At 39.9% G+C, this 20002-nt stretch overlaps 1 protein-coding gene across 3 annotated transcripts in view; it reads left to right on the forward strand.

Moving 5' to 3' along the window:
• ATG4A (autophagy related 4A cysteine peptidase) overlaps positions 1-20002 on the forward strand; it is a 30242-nt gene that overhangs the window by 3763 nt on the left and 6477 nt on the right. The window contains exons 2-10 of one of the 3 annotated variants that reach the window (XM_060756214.2): positions 5591-5665; positions 7219-7290; positions 8044-8142; positions 10677-10778; positions 11200-11272; positions 12463-12542; positions 15606-15796; positions 16940-17018; positions 18722-18867. In XM_060756214.2, the coding sequence (XP_060612197.2) occupies positions 5591-5665; positions 7219-7290; positions 8044-8142; positions 10677-10778; positions 11200-11272; positions 12463-12542; positions 15606-15796; positions 16940-17018; positions 18722-18867 (917 nt within the window). Of the gene's footprint in view, positions 1-5590; positions 5666-7218; positions 7291-8043; positions 8143-10676; positions 10779-11199; positions 11273-12462; positions 12543-15605; positions 15797-16939; positions 17019-18721; positions 18868-20002 lie in introns of those variants that run through there. The other 2 variants (XM_060756215.2, XM_067471574.1) reach the window with 2 other exon arrangements.

Consider the following 20002-nt stretch of genomic DNA (forward strand, 5'->3'; position numbering starts at 1 on the left):
TTAGCTCTAATTCCTAGATGCAGATTGCATATCTGTCCTTGACACATTGAAATAAAATGGAATTTTGGCCTGAATAAATAGAAGTCCAGTGTCTAGATCCAGAGAAGTCATGCTTCTACTCTATTCTGCCTTGGTCAGACAACCCCTGGGATACTGTGTCCAATTCTGTGTTGTAAATGGCTACTCTGTATGTTTTTTGTGTTACTTTGCTTATGTGGAAACTCTCCCCTTTGGGAGAGAGTGGTATATAAATAAAGTTTTATTATATTATTATTAATTCTGGGCACTCCAATTTAAGGGAGATGTGGACAAACTGGAATGTGTCCAGAGGAGAGCAACTAAAATGATCAAGGGACTGGAGAACAAGCCCTATGAGGAGTGGCTTAAAGAGCTGGGCATGTTTAGCCTGAAGAAGAGAAGGCTGAGAGGAGATATGATAGCCATGTATAAGTATGTGAGAGGAAGCCTCAGGGAGGAGGGAGCAAGCTTGTTTTCTGCTTCCCTGGAGACTAGGACTTGGAACAATGGCTTCAAACTACAAGAAAGGAGATTCCATCTGAACATGAGGAAGAACTTCCTGACTGTGAGAACTGTTCAGAACTCTCTGCCCTGGAGTGTGGTGGAGGCTCCTTCTTTGGAAGCTTTTAAACGGAGGCTGGATGACCATCTGTCAGAAGTGATTTGAATGCAATATTCCTGCTTCTTGGCAGGGGGTTGGACTGGATGGCCCATGAGGTCTCTTCCAACTCTGTCATTTATACCTTTTCGATAAGGTTATGGTGCATTTACTTCCAAAAGGTTATGGAATTTCCAATAACCCCATTGCCTTAGTCTAATTCCATGGCTTTTAATGTTTGAATTTGCTCCATTTAAAATTAGAATTAGATGTATTATTGTTTTTAAAGAGTATTTTAACATGTATTTTAAATGTTTCCTATTTGTACTGTTTCCTTTGGTTTTGTGTCTTTATCTCAAGAGCCCCTGTGGGCTAGGAAGCAATATAGAAATGTCTTTAATTAAATAAACCTATGCATGACTTCATGGCCTTGGGGTACAATTGGTCAGAGCTGCAGCAGTCAGTCCAAGTCCACTTTTAAGTACAAGGAAACAGCTGTTTAAATACATGGCAAACATTTTCTTGATTTGTTCAGTCTGCCATATTTCTCCACCCTCCGTTCCTGCTTTTCTTGGAAAGAGCTCAGTGTATTAAACGTCACATGCTTTCTTGATATAAGAAAATAATTATTGAAACTTAAGGACTCCAACTGGATGAGATGGCAATAACTTAACAAAGTGCCTGTTCAGAGATCACTTATTATCACATCATTCACAGCACTGACTCTTAGGAGGTTTGTTTTCTTCTTCCCATAGGAAAGAAACAAATGAGAGAATCTCCCCATGGGGTCCCGCAGAGAGCTGAATCCGTCCTTTTAGACACCCCATCCCCCAGGATTAGGTTCTCCTTTAGCTGGAAGATGCTGTGAGTCTCATGACACTGGGCTTAGCGGAGGAATGTTGTGAGAGGCCTTGCCTTTTAAAGCATAGCATGATCCAGAGAACTGTTGACAACTCCTGGCCATTTTGACCTCCTTAAGGCTATTATTTTGTTCTGTTTGTTGAGATCAGAGCAGTGTTTAGCCTGTGTGCTCTGTTTTAGTGTAGCCCTGTTTTAGCTGGCCATCTAGAAGCATGAGTTTCTGTGTAGACTTTTCATATATACTCGAGTATAAGCCGACCCAAATATAAGCCGAGGCACTTAATTTTACCACAAAAAAAACTGGGAAAACATATTGACTCGAGTATAAGCTGAGGGTGGGAAATGCAGCTGTTACGGGTAAATTTCAAAACAAAAATAAATACCAATAACCTTATGCGAGGAAGTGTTCAGAGTGGACGAAAAAGCACACGCTGCTGTCGTGTGACAGGAGAGTAGAGGGAGATTTATTGTTTATTTCTCTGAATTCTGCCACCAACTTGTATAGTGGAGGCCAATTGTTATATGTAATCTATGGTAACGGCCACCAACGTGAGATATGAGGTATTACTGTGAGATATGGCAATTCAGACACAGAATGGATGGAGAGAGACTGTCTCCAACAAAAGATAACTGGTTTATTGAGAAAAAAGTGTGTGGTTACAAGTTGTAACTTAATTTATAGAACTTTGAATAATACTTGGTTTGTTAAACATTTCACTCTTCCGGGTTACACAGTATCTCACTGAGGTGAAGCTCTTATTACTAAACAATGTTTCAGTACAGGAATATCTTCCCTATTTGATCTTTCCTTGATCAAATAAATTAACAAGCTAATCCTTTAGCCTTTCCCTTGACTAAAGAAAACTGGCTATGTTTCTCCTTTCAGCCTCCTAAGACTGAGAAACCTCCAGTAGCTATTCAGGCTTCCCAAAGCCACAATTCTTTGCTTCACACTTCACTCTCCCACTCTACTCTTCACTTCCACTCTTTTACTCCTCTCAGATACAAAATCAACTCCCAACTGACTCTCCAACTGTCTGTTTTCAAAACTCTCTCCACTTGGCTCCTCCCACTCCTCCTTCTGCCAGCTAGCCTTGGTCTCCATGGTAACGCTGACTGAGGTTCTCGGAAATAGGCTGCTCCAGTGTTACTGTAGCTAACCCAAACACACACATATATATACAGTTTAAAACATGCAAAGTATGAATAACTTCTGCACACATTACATTAATTGAGGCATCAGGAGGTGAAATGTTTTTGAATATTTACATAAAACTGCAATTTGAGATAAGACTGCCCAACTCTGATTAAGTCATTATTTTAACCTTCTTCAATGTAAATATTCTTGCACATCCTTCCAACAATAATGAGAATAAAATAATAAATGCAATAATAATAATAATAATAATAATAAAGTAAAAAAATGGAAATGCAATAATAACAGTAATAATAGAGCAAAATAATAAATGTAATAATAGAGTAAAATAATAAATGCAATAATAATAAAGTATTAAAAATATAATAATAATAATAGGGTAAAATACTGTAAATGTAATAATAATAAAGAAAGTAAAATAATACATGAAATAAAAATAATACTAATAACAGAATAAAATAATAAATAACCTTGACTTGAGTATAAGCCGAGGGGAGCTTTTTCAGCCTAAAAAAGGGGCTGAAAATCTAGGCTTATACTCGAGTATATACAGTTACACAATGTTTGGAATCAGTTCTTTTGAAACGCAACAGAATGGCAAGAGCAATGCAAAACCAGAACCGTCTGTTCTTTCTGGAAGGAATTATATTATTAGACTTGTTAATAGTGAAATTACATCCATTCGCGATAGAAAATAATTTTATATTGTACTAGTTTGGGTACCACATGTTGCCCGAATTATTAAAAAAGTCATTTTTAAAATTTTTACAAAATCCATAAGGTTGTGGGTGGACTACAACTCACATCATTCCAGGTTAACCCCTTGAAACTCCATCAATAGTTAAAGTTTGCCATGTTGGGCAAGTGTTGCACTCCCGGACAGGAATAATCCTCTGACTTTAGACACCACACGTTGAATAGGAAAAACAATCCAAAAACAGTAAAGCAAATAGCACTTTAAAGAAATGGGTAAATCCAATTAGTTAAGAAGATAAGCAGGAACAAATTATTCCAAGGTGGAGTTCAGCCAAGTCCATAAAAGCAAAGTCCACACAACTGTAATACAGTCCAGAAAATCAGGAATACATTGATCCAAGGCTTGGATAAGCAAGCATGAAATCCAGGAATGAAAACCCTGAAACAAGAAATATCGTAGCATGAATCTTTAAAGCAAAGCTTCCATGAACAAGGACAAGAACTTGGTGCGAGTCTAAACAATGCTTCATCTGAGTATAGATCCAAAACTTGAGACTTTTATCCCCTCGTTAGCTAGATCACTAGCAGTCAGAAATTGGTTTCTCTTTACTTGAGGCTTTGTTATTGTTTTCTGACAAAGTCTAGCAGGGCGCCGAAGGCATTGCTCAGCTCTCCTGTTTTGACTGATCTCTTCTTGTCTATCTCTTGGCTCGTTATCTACTTGCTCATTAATTTTTGCAGCTGGGCCAGGTGCCGGGCTATTTTCATGTTCTCTCTCATGAGAACCCTCTGGGAACAATTCAGAAAGCACACCATCATCCCCACACCCCTCAGGGACATTCTCATGGGAAACTACAGGGATCTTCTGGTCATTCTCTGCATCAGTATCACTGACCAAACCATTGCCATCTTGAAACTCATCTTGAACCTCATTAACATCATTCCCCACATCTAAAGCACCGTGATCGTGAAACACAATCACAGGCTGAAATCCAACAGCAAGATTGGTCTAGATCAATGATGGGCAACCTTTTGAGCTTGGTGTGTAAAAATTTGCCAAAAACCTGAGCATAACTTGGGTGGAGTGTCACTTCAAGAAAAACCCCCATAATTTTGCAATATTTATAGTTTAAATAAGAAAAATGTATAATCCATGCTGCGTTATGGAGTGGACAATGCTCAAACGTGCATATGTTAAATTTGTTGAGCCTTTTACAAATTTAAGGATGGAATTAGATTGGCTCTTATAAGGTGTATTTCTCTGTATGTGGCCGCATGTGTCTGCGTGTCATCAAAAATAGCCATGCGTGTCAGTGCTGACACACGTGTCATAGATTCACCATCATTGGTCTAGATGCATCATTGGTGGGGTTCAGTGCGATCTCTGGCTGCAGGATAAACTATAGCTCCCACCATGGTGGGTCGGTCCCCTCAAATCCCTCCAGTAGGTTCAGTTGGTCAGAAGGGTTCTGTGTGCAAAGTTTGGTCCAGATCAGTCATCAGTGGTGGCCACAGTGTCTTTGGTTGTAAGTGAACTACAACTTCCAGAAATGAAGGTCAGTTTCACCCAAATCTCTTTTGCCCTCCATTTGTGCCTCTTCAAATTCTACAGCACTGCTGGTCACAGCTGACCTCCAGCTGGAACATTTCAGCCACATCTATGGCAGCCATCTTCAGAGGCTGAGGTGTCTCAACCTCTGAGGATACCTGCCATAGATGTAGGTGAAACTTTAGGAGAGAATGTTTCTGGAACATAACCATACAGCCTAGAAAACTCACAGCAACCCAATGATTCTGGCCATGAAAGCCTTCAACATCACGAAGTACACACTGTTTTCCACAGGTCTGGGTCTGAATCGTCTTGAGTGTTTTGTATTTGGGGTGAGAAGGAAGAATAAATGGCTCTGAAACCAATCTGTTTAGGCCTACTGTGCTTTCTGTTAGTTGGGAGGATAAACCTGCAGTCTGCAGTACCTAATGCGTGGCTCCTACCGCATGGGATCTGGTTTCAGCATTGGCTCTATAACATTGAAGCACAAATGGCAAAGGCCATAGTCTGGCGAAAAGCAAGAGGTATTAATTACATTGACCTAAAAGGCAAATGAAGCATGATAGTGTGTTTGGTGAATCACAAGACCAGAGGTTGGAATCCAAGAACAGAGCAGGTGCAAAAATGGCCGGGGAAACAAATTCACATTCCAGTGTTCTGAAAACAGTTCCCCATTTTATTAACATCTGAAAAACTCATTATTATTTTTTAGCAGAGTATCTAGACGAGCTTCCTGAAACAGATGAACCTGCTTGGATCTTGGGAAGGCAACACCAACTTAAAACTGGTAGGTTGGAATGAGAAGATCACAGTATGTTTACTCAGTAGTTATTTATCAATCACTAGCTGTAACCGCCACGCGTTACTGTGGCCAACCTTCCGTTCCTCTTTCTCTCTCGCCTTCCTTTTCTCCCTCTTTCCTTCAGTCCTGCCTTTTTTCTTTCCTTCTCTCTTTCCTTCAATATTCATTCCTTTTCTTTTTCTTCTTTCTGTGAACTTCCTTGAAATCTCATCGGCTTTAAGGGGAAAGCTGTTAGCTCTTTGGGACTTTGGTTTTGGATCTTCATTTCTGGGTTTGAACCTTGAAAGCTTTGCTTCGCATTTAAGATCCTGTTTTGACTTTTGAATTTCAGCGACCATATTTCTATGTTTTGGATTTTATCTTTCTTCAATAAACTACAAAACTTACAACCCTGGTGTGTGGTGTTGTTCTGAGCAAGGTGAATCTATCCTGAGTTGCGACACATGCGCTGTTACGTATTCTTGGTTTTGGTGGGTTTAAAGTTCTTTCCAATTAATTGTTTTTGGTCTTTTGGAGTGAAGGACATACATTGGTTTAGTTGGTGTATTGTGGCAAAATTTGATGTCAATTCGTCCAGTGGTTTTTGAGTTATGTTGTTGTACCTTTTGCATTCTTTTTCTAAAAGAGAATTTTATTAGATTTTCTATAATACAATGAAAGAGTGAGAACAATAACAATATAGAAAGAGAGAAAAAGATAGAAGTATATAAGGAAGAAAAAAAACTGTAGAAGGTGTGATCTCACTGAAAATAGATTTACTGTATGTAGTACCTAGCATATTTCCTGCTGATCAGCAAAATAATTACACTTTTAATACATAACACTGAATGATTTTTAGTCATCAGATGACCAAGACTTATACAACTGTGGTAAAATAAGATTATTCTCGAAGGCTTTCATGGCCGGAATAACTGGGTTATTGTAAGTTTTTTCAGGCTGAAATCCACAAGCATGTGGACAATTTCAACAGAAAGGAGGAAACCATGAAAATGAACAAAATCTGGCTACCAGTATTAAAAAAAAACCCTCTAAAATCACAACAGCAGAACAACAGAGAGGAAACTATCTGGGACATCTAATCACCTCTCAACAAAAGATTGCCCCAGGCACTGCCAGGTCATCAAATGCTAATCAAGGTGGTCAGTTGAAACATTCACACCTAGCTCCAGCAGACAAGAGTCCTTTGTCCCACTCTGGTCATTCCACAGGTATATAAGCCCTTTTTCCTAGTTCCAACAGACCTCACAACCTCTGAGGATGCTTGCCATAGATGCAGGTGAAACGTCAGGAGAGAATGCCTCTAGAATATGGCTATATAGCCTGAAAAAACCTACAACCAAGATTATTCTCCTTTGGAGAATTATTCTCCTTTGGAAAATAATTGTATTGCACTGAAAAAAAAGATGAAGATAACTATTGGACTGTTCTTAGGAATGTTCCTTTGGGCCTGTCAAAAGTGTAATATGTGAAATAACAAACCTTCCTGATGTCAATGTCTAATTGGGACTCATATTTTTAATGCTGTTCTTTGATTATAGAAAAATCCAAGCTTCTTTTGGACATAAGCGCTCGCCTTTGGTTTACCTACAGAAGAAAATTTTCACCAATCGGTAGGTGTTTTTCCCTCCATCTTTTTGCTCCCGTCTTGTTTTCAAGAGCATTAGTACACAAGGAATGGACCCCCCAGTGGTGCAGTGGGTTAAACCAGTGGTTCTCAACCTTCTTAATGCCACAAACCCTTAATACAGTTCCACATTTTACTCTATTATCATTACTACATTTGGTACATTATTTTCCTCTATTATTGTTATTTTATTACATTCATTATTCTTGCATTTATTATTTTACTCTATTCTTATTACATTTATATTTTACGCTTATTATTTGTATTACATTTATTATTTTACTCTATTATTATTGGAAGGATACATAAGCACATTTACACTGAAGAAGGTTAGAATAATGGTTTAATCAGAGGGGGACAGTCTTATAGAGCGGAATAGAAATAAAGTTTTATTATTAGTATCTTAAATTACAGTTTTATGTAAATATTCAAAAACATTTAACCTGCTAATGCCTCAATTCATGTAATTTTATTGGTATCTATTTTTATTTTGATATTTACCCATAGCTGCTGCATTTCCTACCCTCGGCTTATAATCGAGTCAATATGTTTCCCAGTTTTTTGTGGTGAAATATGGTGCCTTGGCTTACAGTTATACTTGAGTATATATGGTATTCCAGTAGCAAATTGATATTTTTCTATGGCACTTATTCAAAGTCATGTGCATTTGAGCCAAAGACCTTTAACATTGTGTGTATTTCTTTCATAAATACATAAATATGGTGGCTCTTGATCCTAGGTGGCACAGGCCCATCCTCAGATGCAGGCTGGGGCTGCATGCTGCGATGTGGACAGATGATGCTAGCACAGGCTCTGATATGCCGGCACCTGGGAAGGGGTGAGTGTACTCTTTTTTGGCCAAGAAATCCCAATAATTGTACGGTTAGGAAACCCAAAACAGAGATAATAATGTGTGTTAAACTACCTGGAGGAACGCCCTTTGGAATGCATGGTAGAAGACCTCCTGGCCCATTTTGGGCGCGGGAGTAGCCTGCAATTTTAATTCATCATGCAAAGGCCTGGGTGATGAAATTGCCCTCACACCTTTAGGGAACTGTTTCCCACTCTGACTTCATCTCCCAGAATTCTTGGTCATTGGCCAAAGCAGCAGAGACTTCTGGGAATTGAAGTCCGAAATACTGGAGGACTCGAGTTTGTTGATCTTCTCGAGGGGGTATCTTGGGACATAATGCTACAGTAACTGGAAATGACAACTGGAACGGAATATGGACTACGAGATTGGTTATGATTCTATGATAAGACGGAGCGGATTATTTTAGTGTAATTAGATGATAGTGTATTAGTGATATGTTGGTTTTTGTTGTCGTAGTTTATTGTAAAATATGTTTTTTATATGTTGTACACCGCCGCGAGTCGCCCTAGGGCTGAGAGCGGCGGTTAACAAATGCAGCAAATAAAATAAAATAATAAATAAATAATTTTTCTGGAAAGTATATGACTCTCTAAGTCAGGGGTCCTCAAACTAAGGCCCGAGGGCGGCCCTCCAAGGTTATTTACCCGGCCCTCGCTCGGGGTCAACCTAAGTCTGAAACAACTTGAAACCAAACAACAATAACAACAACAAACCTATCTCATCAGCCAAAAGCAGGCCCACACTTCCCATTGAAATACTAATAAGTTTATATTTGTTAAAATTGTTCTTCATTTTAATTATTGTATTGTTTTTTAGTGTTTTTTGCACTACAAATAAGATATGTGCAGTGTGCATAGGAATTAATGCATGCATTTTTCCAATTATAATACGGCCCTCCAACAGTCTGAGGGACTGTGTCCTGGCCCTCTGTTTAAAAGGTTTGAGTAACCCTGCTCTAAGTTTTCCTGCAGAGTAAGTCAGCCTAGTACCCTGCCTATACTTTTGATGGTATATTGTAAAGAGAGCTTAGAAGTGCTCCTTATTTATTATTTATTTATTTACGATTTATTATTTATTTATTTACCCCGAAGGGGACTCAGAGCGGGTTAAAAGATATATATACATGCAATATATTATATTATTAGCATAGTACAATGCCAGTATTATATATTACTATATTGTACTATACCATTATATTGTAATATTATTAGTAATATTATATGTATATACAATATATTATGTTATATTATATTATATTATATTATTAGCCTAGCACAGGAGACAAGGTGGAAATGCCAGATCGGCAGTTGGTCCTTGGGGAGGAGTCCTCAGCTGTTGACATCTGCTATGATCCATAATGATAGGCATTGTAGCCCAAAACAGTATTTTTTACTAAGGTTGCTGTGAGCTTTCTGGGCTGTATGGCCATTTTCCAGAAGCATTCCCTCTTGATGTTTCGCCTGCATCTATGGCAGGCATCCTCAGAGGTTGAGACGCCTCAACCTCTGAGGATGCCTGCCATCGATGTGGGCAAAATGTCAGGAGAGAACGCTTCTGAAACATGGCCTCAACCTCAAATATGGCAATAGGTCTGTTGGAAACAAAAAAGTAGGGTTTATATATCTGTAGAATGTCCAGGGTGGGAGAAAGAACTCTTGCCTGCTTGAGGCAGATGTGAATGTTGCAATAGCCCACCTTGATTAGCATTTAATGGCCTTGCAGTTTCAAGATCTGGCTTCTTCCTACCTGGAGGAATCCTTTGTTGAGAGGTGTTAGCTGGCCCTGATTGTTTCTTGTCTAGAATTTCTATGTTCTTTATTTAATGTTTTGAATTTAGTGGGGTTTTTTTAATACTGGTAGCTAGATTGTGTTCATTTTCATGGTTTCCTCCTTTCTGTTGAAATTGTCGAAATGCTTGTGGATTTCAGTGGCTTCTCTGTGTAGTCTGACATGATAGTTGTTAGAGTGGTCCAGCATTCACACCTGCCTCAAACAGAAAAGAGTTCTCTTGCCCACCCGTGACATTCCACAGATATATAAACCCAACTTTCCTAGTTTCCAACAGACCTCACAACTGCTGTATTGTTGTTGTCTTTTATTGTTGTATTGGGTCACGGCCTATTGTAAGCCGCACCAAGTCCTTTGGGAGATGGTAGCGAGGTATAAATAAATGTTTATTATTAATTATTATTATTATTAACCTCTGAGGATGCCTGCCATAGATGTGGGTGAAATGTCAGGAGATAATGCTTCTGGAACATGGCCATACAGCCTGGAAAACTCATAACAACACACTGATTCCTGCCACGAAAGCCTTCAACAATACATTTCCTTTGAAAAAAATCTTTCTAGTGGTTTCTGATTACTTCTAGTTTAGACCATGTAAGATTGCCATTTCAATGACCGACTTTGCATAATCATCTCTAGTTCGTATTTGCCCGTACTTCCTGCCAATAATATGTGATCATTAAAATCTTAAATAATGTTCTCTCTTTAAGATTGGCATTGGGAGGAACATAAAAAGCAACCTGAAGAATATCACAGGATCTTGCGTTGTTTCTTAGACAGAAAAGATTGCTGTTACTCCATCCACCAAATGGGTAAGAGCTGTCTCTTGGGCTCCATCCTTGCATTTTAAGTGGCCAGTGCATATACATTTCTGTTAGCATCTATTGAAATTATGGAAGGTGCATGTTTTTAGTTGTTGATGGCAAGGCATAAATTTTGGTCAGCCTGGCATAGGTGAAGAGGTGTAACTTATTAAGGAAAGAAAAGTATCATAAGATACCTCATCTAAACACATAACAAAAAGAGAAAATGTGTATGTGTGTGTATGTGATTGGGTGTCCACTTATACAGATAGGCTCCTGCCTCCATAAACAGCTATATCTCCTACTACTCAGGATACACCAAAGCCCATGCTAACTTTCTGTTGGATATGAAGAGCAGATGTCATTGGGCAGACATTTTCCTGGTGCTTCTGCTATTTGGTGTGTCTCTTTCTTTTTCTTGTCCACACAGCACAGATGGGTGTTGGTGAAGGGAAGTCTATTGGAGAATGGTTTGGACCAAATACGGTTGCCCAGGTGCTCAAGTAAGCAAGCATGGATACATTGCTTTGTGTGTGTAATATATGTCTGGCCACTTGCAGTGTAGTACACAAGCCAACCTTCATGTTATGATGGTTTCTCCTGGAGTTTATTGATAATTTTATTTGTATCCACACCACCGAAAAGCTCTTCTGGCACTTCACATCTCTATCATGATATTATGTGTTATAACTATTTGAAAGAGACAGAGTGATTTCATAATGAAACCTACATCTGGAAGCCCCTTTCTTCCCCCATAGCAGAGAAAGAATCCCTCTGTTTTGCTTTAGTAAGTTTCTGCAACTGTTTAACCTGTCTTTGTAAATCTTAATCTATTAGACATAAGACGAATATTATTTCAGGTCCCAGTGGTGCAGTGGGTTAAACTGCTGAGCTGCTGAACTTGCTGACCGAAATGTTGCTGGTTCGAATCTGGGGAGCAGGGTGAGCTCCTGCTATTAGTCCCAGCTTCTGCCAACCTAGCAGTTCAAAAACACACAAATGTGAGTAGATCAGTAGGTACCACTCCAACAGGAAGGTAATGGTGCTCCATTATTATAATTATAATGTTGCAGTTGGCCATCTTGATTAGCATTTGAAGGCCTTGCAGTTTCAAAGGCTAGGTGGTTGCTGCCTGGGGGGAATCTTTTGTTGGGAGGTGTTTATGGCAAAAAGTAGGGTAATTCCAGTTAGTAATCAATCAGGGCCAGCTAACACCTCACAACAAAGGATACCCCCAGACAGGAAGCAGCCAGGATTTTAAGCTGCAAGGCTAAACAGTCCTAATTAAGGTGACCAATTGCAACATTCACACTTGCCTCCAACAGACAAGAGTTCTTTCTCCCACCCTGGATGTCATTCCACAGGTATATAAACCCTACTTGCCTAGTTTCCAACAGACCTCACAACTTCTGAGGATGCCTGCCATAGATGTGCGTGAAATGTCAGGAGAGAATGCTTCTGGAACATGGCCATACAGCCCAGAAAACGCACGGCAACCTAGTCATACTGGCCGTGAAAACCTTCGACAACACAATAATAAATACATTACAGAAAATGGCAAAAAGGAAAGGATTTTCTAAACCTTAGCCTTTGCTGTCTCCCAAACAAAACTGGCCAAGCTGTTTCAGTTATGTTTAAACTTAAACCAGAATAGGAGCACATCTGCATTGAATCCTGCTTTGTTTTTATTCAGGAAATTGGCACTCTTTGATGAATGGAACTCTCTAGCCGTTTATGTGTCTATGGACAACACTGTGGTGATTGAAGATATCAGTAAGTTTGATGTCCATCTCCACTTTCTGTTCTGTGTAGTTTCTCAATTGGGGTTTACCTTCTGTCTGAGTCTATTTCCAGAGAAACTGGGAAAGATACCGTATATGCTCGAGTATAAGCCGACCCGAATATAAGCCGAGGCACCTAATTTTACCAAAAAAACTGAGAAAACGGATTGACTCGAGTATAAGCCAAGGGTGGGAAATGCAGCCGCTACGGGTAAATTGCAAAATAAAAATAGATACCAATTACATTAATTAATTGAGGAATCGGTAGGTTATATATTTTTTAATCTTTACAAAAACGGGAGTTCAAGATAAGACTGTCCAACTCTGATTAAATGATTATTTACCTTCTTCAATGTTAATGTGCTTACGTATCCTTCCAACAATAATAGAGAGAGTAACATAATAAATGTAATAATAACAATAATAATAATAAAAAAGAGTAAAATAATGAATGTAGCAATAACAACAATTATACAGTAAAATAATAAATGTGTAATAATAGAGTAAAATGACAAATGTAATAATAATAAATAGAATAAAATAATAAATGAAATGATGATGATGATGATAATAACAACAGAGTAAAATAATAACCTTGACTCAAGTATAAGCTTCTTCCAACCTAGCAGTTCGAAAACATGCAAATGTGAGTAGATCAATAGGCAGGAAGGTAACTGCGCTCCATGTAGTCATGCTGGCCACATGACCTTGGAGATGTCTATGGACTTAATGTCAGGCTTACAGATAACCACAGAAAGTGGATGGGGCTGGGTGGCTGCCATATTCTTTTAAAATCTATATAAATAAAAATGTAATGTTCATTTGTGGGATTAACATAACTCAAAAACCACTGGACGAATTGAGACCAAATTTGGACACTTAATGCCTATCAGGACAACGAGTGACTATCTATATATATAAAAATGCTCTGTGCATAATGAGTACCTTAAAAATAAAAGAACCAATGAACAAAATCACACCAAATTTGGCAACAAAACATCTCACTACACAAATTATGATTTTGTCATTTGGGAGTTGTAGTTGCTGGGATTTATAGTTCATCTATAATCAAAGAGCATTCTGAACTCCACCAACGATGGAATTGAACCAAACTTGGCACACAGGACTCCCTTGACCAACAGAAAACACTAGAAGGGTTTGGTGGGCATTGACCCTGGATTTTGGAGTTGTAGTTCACCTACATCTAGAGAGCACTGTGGACTCAAACAATGATGGATCTGGACCAAACTTGGCACGAATCCTCAATATGCCAAAATATAAACACAAATGGAGTTTGGGGAAAATAGACCTTGACATTTGGGAGTGGTAGTTACTGGAATTTATAGTTCGCCTACAATCAAGGAGCATTCTGAACCCCACCAACAATGGAATTGGGTCAAACATCCCACACAGAATCCCAATGACCAACAGAAAATTCTGTGTCATCTGGTGGTCTTTGGTGACCTTTCTGACACCCCCCTGGTGACCCTCCCCCTGGGGTCTTGACTTTCCAGGTTGAGAAATGCTGCCTTAAGGCCATCCAGTACAACTCCCTTCACCAGGGCAAGAAAACATAATCAAAGCCCTCCTGACAAAGGGCCATCCAGCCATTCACACACATACACACATATATATGACAGATGCAGTATCAAAGATTTGAAAGGGACCCCTAAAGAAGGGCAATGATATGTTCCATGTTCCAGAGTAGGCAAACCAGACAATCTCCACATCAACACTGACAAAGAAACAACAAGAAATACTGTTTATCCACAAGCAGAAAGACATTACATATACTAGAAACCAACATTTTCTCATTACTTTATTTTCCAGATCATCAGACTGGGCCACAGCAACTCGTGGCAGGGGACTGCTAGTAACTTATAAAAACACTGAAAAACACAGCAGAAGAGACTTAAAAAGCCAAAACCCCCCCCCCCCACAAAAACATGCGCAACTCATTTGCAAAACCACATATATATACACAAACACATATATAAACATATACAGAAATATATACACACACATATACACAGACTAGGCCACAGCAACGTGTGGCAGGGGACGGCTAGTCTATATAAATAAAAATGTAATGTTCGTTTGTGGGATTAACATAACTCAAAAACCACTGGACAAATTGAGACCAAATTTGGGCACAAAACATCTATCAGGCCAACGAGTGACTATCACGTATAAAAACACTGAAATACACAAAAGAAGAGACTTAAAAAGGCAAAAAACCAAAATAATACATTACAACGCATGCGCAAAATCACATATATATACACAAGCACATATATAAACATATACAGAAATATATACACACACAAAACACATATACATAGACTGGGCCACAGCAACGTGTGGCAGGGAACGGCTAGTCTATAGAAATAAAAATGTAATGTTCTTTTGTGGGATTAACATAACTCAAAAACCCCTGGACAAATTGAGACCAAATTTGGACACAAAACATCTATCAGGCCAACGAGTGACTATCACTTATAAAAACACTGAAATACACAAAAGAAGAGACTTAAAAAGGCAAAAAACCCCAAAAAAACATTACAATGCATGCACAAAATCACATATATATACACAAACACATATATAAACATATACAGAAATATATATACACACAAAACACATATACACAGACTGGGCCACAGCAACATGTGGCAGGGGACGGCTAGTCTGTATAAATAAAAATGTAATGTTCATTTTTGGGATTAACATAACTCAAAAACCAATGGATGAATTGAGACCAAATTTGGACACAGCAGGCCAACAAGCGACCATCACTCATAAAAACACTGAAAACCACAGCAGAAGAGATTTAAAAAGCCAAAAAACAAAAATTACATGACAATGCATGCGCAAAACCACACATATATACGCAAACACATATATATTAGACACAAACACATATACATAGACTGGGCCACAGCAACGCGGGGCAGGGGACGGCTAGTATCTTATAAAAAAATGCTGACTTACCAGTGGTTGTGACTTAACCCCTAGGCTTTGGTAGTGACTTAACCCCTAGGCTCTTGCTCCCCAGAGAAGATGTGCCAGCTCCCCACCCAGAACTGCCCCCCGGGTGCCCACTGCAGCCCTCTCTCGCACCGGAGTCTGCTGAGCCGGAACAGGAGCCCTGGCGGGTTCTGCTGCGGTTGGAAGCCTCTGCTGCTGATTATACCTCTTCGCTTGGGGATAAACCACATCAATCCAGTCTATGTGGACGCATTTAAGGTACCATTCATTAACGCAGTGTTTCTCAACCTTCCTAATGACTCGACCCCTTAATACCATTCCTCATGTTGTGGTGACCCCTCCCCCCCCCCAACCATAACATTATTTTCATTACTACTTTCATAACTGTAAATTTGCTACTGTTATGAATCATAATGTAAATATCTGATATGCAGGATGTATTTTCATTCACTGGACCAAATTTGGCACAAATACCCAATATGGCCATATCTGAATACTGGTGAGGTTTTGGGAGAAGATTGATTTGAGAGTTGTAGTTGCTGGGGTTTATAGTTCACCTACAATCAAAGAGCATTCTGAATTCTCCCAGTGATAGAATTGAACCAAAGTTGGCACACAGAACTCCCATTACCAACAGAAAATACTGGAAGGGGTTGCAGGGCATTGACCTTGAGTTTTGGAGTTGTAGTTCACCTACATCCAGAGATTCAAGCTAGGATGGATCTGGACCAAACTTGGCAAAAATACTCAATATGCCCAAATGTGGACACTGGTGGAGATTGGGGAAAATAGACCTTGACATTTGGGAGTTGTAGTTGCTGGGTTTTGTAGTTCACCTACAATCAAAGAACATTCTGAACCGCATCAACAATAGAATTGAGCCAAACTTCCCACACAGTACCCCTATGACCAACAAAAAATACTGTTTTTCTGATAGTCTTTGGCGACCCCTTTGACACCCTCTGGTGACCCTCCCCCCCCCCCGGGGTCCTGACCCCCAGATTGAGAAATACTGCATTAACAGGAGGTCTAGGTCAAGTCGAAGTGATGGACATCTAGGGTAATATTTAGAGCAGGCATGGGCAAACTTCGGCCCTCTGGGTGTTTTGGATTTCAACTCCCACAATTCCTAACAGCCTCAGGCCCCTTCCTTTTCCCCCTCAGCCACTTAAGCCTGAGGCTGTTAGGAATTGTGGGAGTTGAAATCCAAAACACCCAGAGGGCCGAAGTTTGCCCATGCCAGATTTAGAGCAAACCAATCTTTAAATGACGGTATCCATTGGAGGGGGAAACTTTGGAACAGAAACCTCACATAGTGGGTCCATTGTATCCCTGGGATTTTTGTATCCTTGGAAAGAAAAATGGAATAAAAATATAATAATTTTCTTTTTTGATCCCTAGGAGTGTTTTAAGATGCCGCAGTCTTTGGGAGCTTTAGGAGGAAAACCAAACAATGCCTACTATTTTATAGGATTTCTGGGTAAGGAGAACATAAACACATGGGTGAAATGTTGAGTTGTGTTGAGAAGAATCCTCTTAAAGCTGACATTTCTCAGTAACTGGATGTAGGAAAGAAAGAGTGGAATGCTTTTGGATAAAAGTTTGAATGGTTCAGCTCTTGATAACCAGAATAGAATAGCTTTATTTGTCATTGTGCTATTGCACGACAAAATTACATCCCTCCCCCCTGCACACACCACAAAACAACACACCCATCCTTCCACACCCCAGTCACCACCACACAGCCCCCAATGCCACATCGGTGCAAAACCATGTAGTTCAACATAACTACAGCTCTAGAATCAAAGCTATTCTTCAGTTTTTTCGCCCTTGTTTTTGTCACCCTTACTGTCTGCCAGATGGCAATAATTCAAAAAAAGAATATGCCAGGTATGTCAGTAGTCAAATTTGGTTCAAAATAACATTTCTAGGTGCTGAAGCCATTATCTTTTTGGTTTTTAATATGGTCTCTTTAATTCCCTACTTTGGTTACATGATGCCAGTTGGTGTATTTCTGGGCATCTGGGCACCACAATTCAAGAGAGATATTGACAAGCTGGAATGTGTCCAGAGGAGGGCGACTAAAATGATCAAGGGTCTGGAGAACAAGCCCTATGAGGAGCGGCTTAGGGAACTGGGCATGTTTAGCCTGAAGAAGAGAAGGCTGAGAGGAGATATGATAGCCATGTATAAATATGTGAGAGGAAGCCACAGGGAGAAGGGAGCAAGCTTGTTTTCTGCTTCCCTGGAGACTAGGATGCGGAACAATGGCTTCAAACTACAAGAGAGGAGATTCCATCTGAACATTAGGAAGAACTTCCTGACTGTGAGAGCCGTTCAGCAGTGGAACTCTCTGCCCCGGAGTGTGGTGGAGGCTCCTTCTTTGGAAGCTTTTAAGCAGAGGCTGGATGGCCATTTGTCAGGGGTGATTTGAATGCAATATTCCTGCTTCTTGGCAGGGGGTTGGACTGGATGGCCCATGAGGTCTCTTCCAACTCTTTGATTCTATGATTCTATTTATTTTATTTTAATTTTTTTATTTTATTTGATACATGTGTTTCATTGTTTGCATTTTATGTTGTGGGCCCCCTAGTGGTGCAGCAGGTTAAACTGCTGACTTGCTGAGCTTGCTTACCAAAAGGTCGCAGGTTCGAATCATGGGTGCGGGCTGAGCTCTCAGTGTTAGCCCCATCTTTTGCCAATCTAGCAGTTTGAAAACATCCAAATGTGAGTAGATCAATAGGTACTGCTTCTGCAGGAAGGTAATGGCACTCCATGCAGTCGTGCTGGCCACTTGACCTTGGAGGTGTCTACAGACAATGCCAGCTCTTTGGCTTAGAAATGGAGATGAGCACCACACCCCAAAGTAGAACTCAACTAGACTTAATGTCTGGGGAAACCTTTACCATTACCTTTATGAAATTTATGATCTTCCGAGGAGGCCCTGCTCTCGATCCCATCTTTGTCGCAAATGTAACACGACTAGACTTAATGTCAGGGGAAATATTTGCCTTTCCCTTTAATTTTATGTTAATATGTTTTGAGTTTGTTCTACCATGACTCAAGCTGTTAGGAGTTGTGAGTAAACAAATGAAATGTGTTATTGTTGTTGTTGTTATTTGCAATACAAGACTGGATTTAACTTCTGGTTTCTAACAGAATGTGTTTGTTCTATCCATACAGGAAATGAGCTGATCTACCTGGACCCTCATACCACTCAGCTTTTTGTAGATTTTGAGGAAAACGGCACTGTCGACGACCGAAGCTTTCACTGCCAGCAAGCGCCTCATCGGATGAAGATTATGAATCTCGATCCCTCTGTAGCATTAGTAGGTATTAAGGGAAATACTTTGTGGGACTAGATGAAAAGGGGCAGATTTGGTCCAGTTAGAGCAGTGGTTCCCAACTTTGTTTGACCAGGGACCACTTTGACCAGGAACCACTCTCCAACATTTGTACCAAAAGGGTTATGAATCAGTTTTTGGTCAACTTTAGACTCAGTTTGGTCATTTGTGGTGCTGATTCAGAAAATTGCATTGGATAGACCACATCAGCTTGGGTTTCTGATACAGAACATATGCCACCCAGTAGTCACCATCTGCTCAACCACAGAAAACCATATTTAATAATCTATAGTTGATGTGGTCTATCCAATGCAATTTTCTGAATCAGCACCCCAATTAAGCCCCGGAGCAGGACTAACAATGAAGGCACGAAGGCGCCCACGTGGAATGGCTCCACTCAGGGGGAGGGAGGAGAAGGAGAAGCAGCAGTCAGGAGGCTTGTGGTCATGCTGACATCCCCGTTGCCTCAACACTTTAAGAGGATTTCTCAAGACCAGTCACTCTCCTTGCAACAGTGTAGTAACGGTGAGGCTGTGGACCATATTTTAGTTCTCGGGGACCACTGGTGGTCCGCGAGAATGGGTTGAGTTAGAACCATAGAGGCTTTGAACCTTCCAATTTGCTCACTGCTCAGTCCAATTGAAGAAATTGGATGAGCCCTATGTTTAGTTTTTGTTAATGCCAGGCAGTCAGGGAATTTGAATATTGCTTTCCATGATGGGAATAGGCATTTCCAATCATGTGACGCCGCTGGCTGGGAGTCAGCTGCATTAAGATTATTACTGACCAAAAGGTCATGAGTTCGAAGCCTGCCCAAGTCGGAGTGAGCTTCCGACCAGTTTGTGTAGCTTGGTGTTGAACTTTGCAGCCCAAAAGACAGTTGCATCTGTCAAGTAGGAAATTTAGGTACTGCTTATGCGGGAAAGCTAATTTAACTAATTTACAAGGCCATAAAAATGTCCAGTAAACATGCAAAGAATGAGGAAGTACTTCATCAGTGTCACAAATGGACGGTGAAGCAACAGCTCACCTGGTGGCCAGAATACCTTCATGAAAAAGCTGGAATGTTAAATAGCCTCTATGTGTCTGTCTATATATGTTGTGTGTCTATGGCATTGAA

This window comes from Anolis sagrei, chromosome 10 (assembly GCF_037176765.1).
Source record: "Anolis sagrei isolate rAnoSag1 chromosome 10, rAnoSag1.mat, whole genome shotgun sequence".
NCBI classification, from domain to species: Eukaryota; Metazoa; Chordata; class Lepidosauria; order Squamata; family Dactyloidae; genus Anolis; species Anolis sagrei.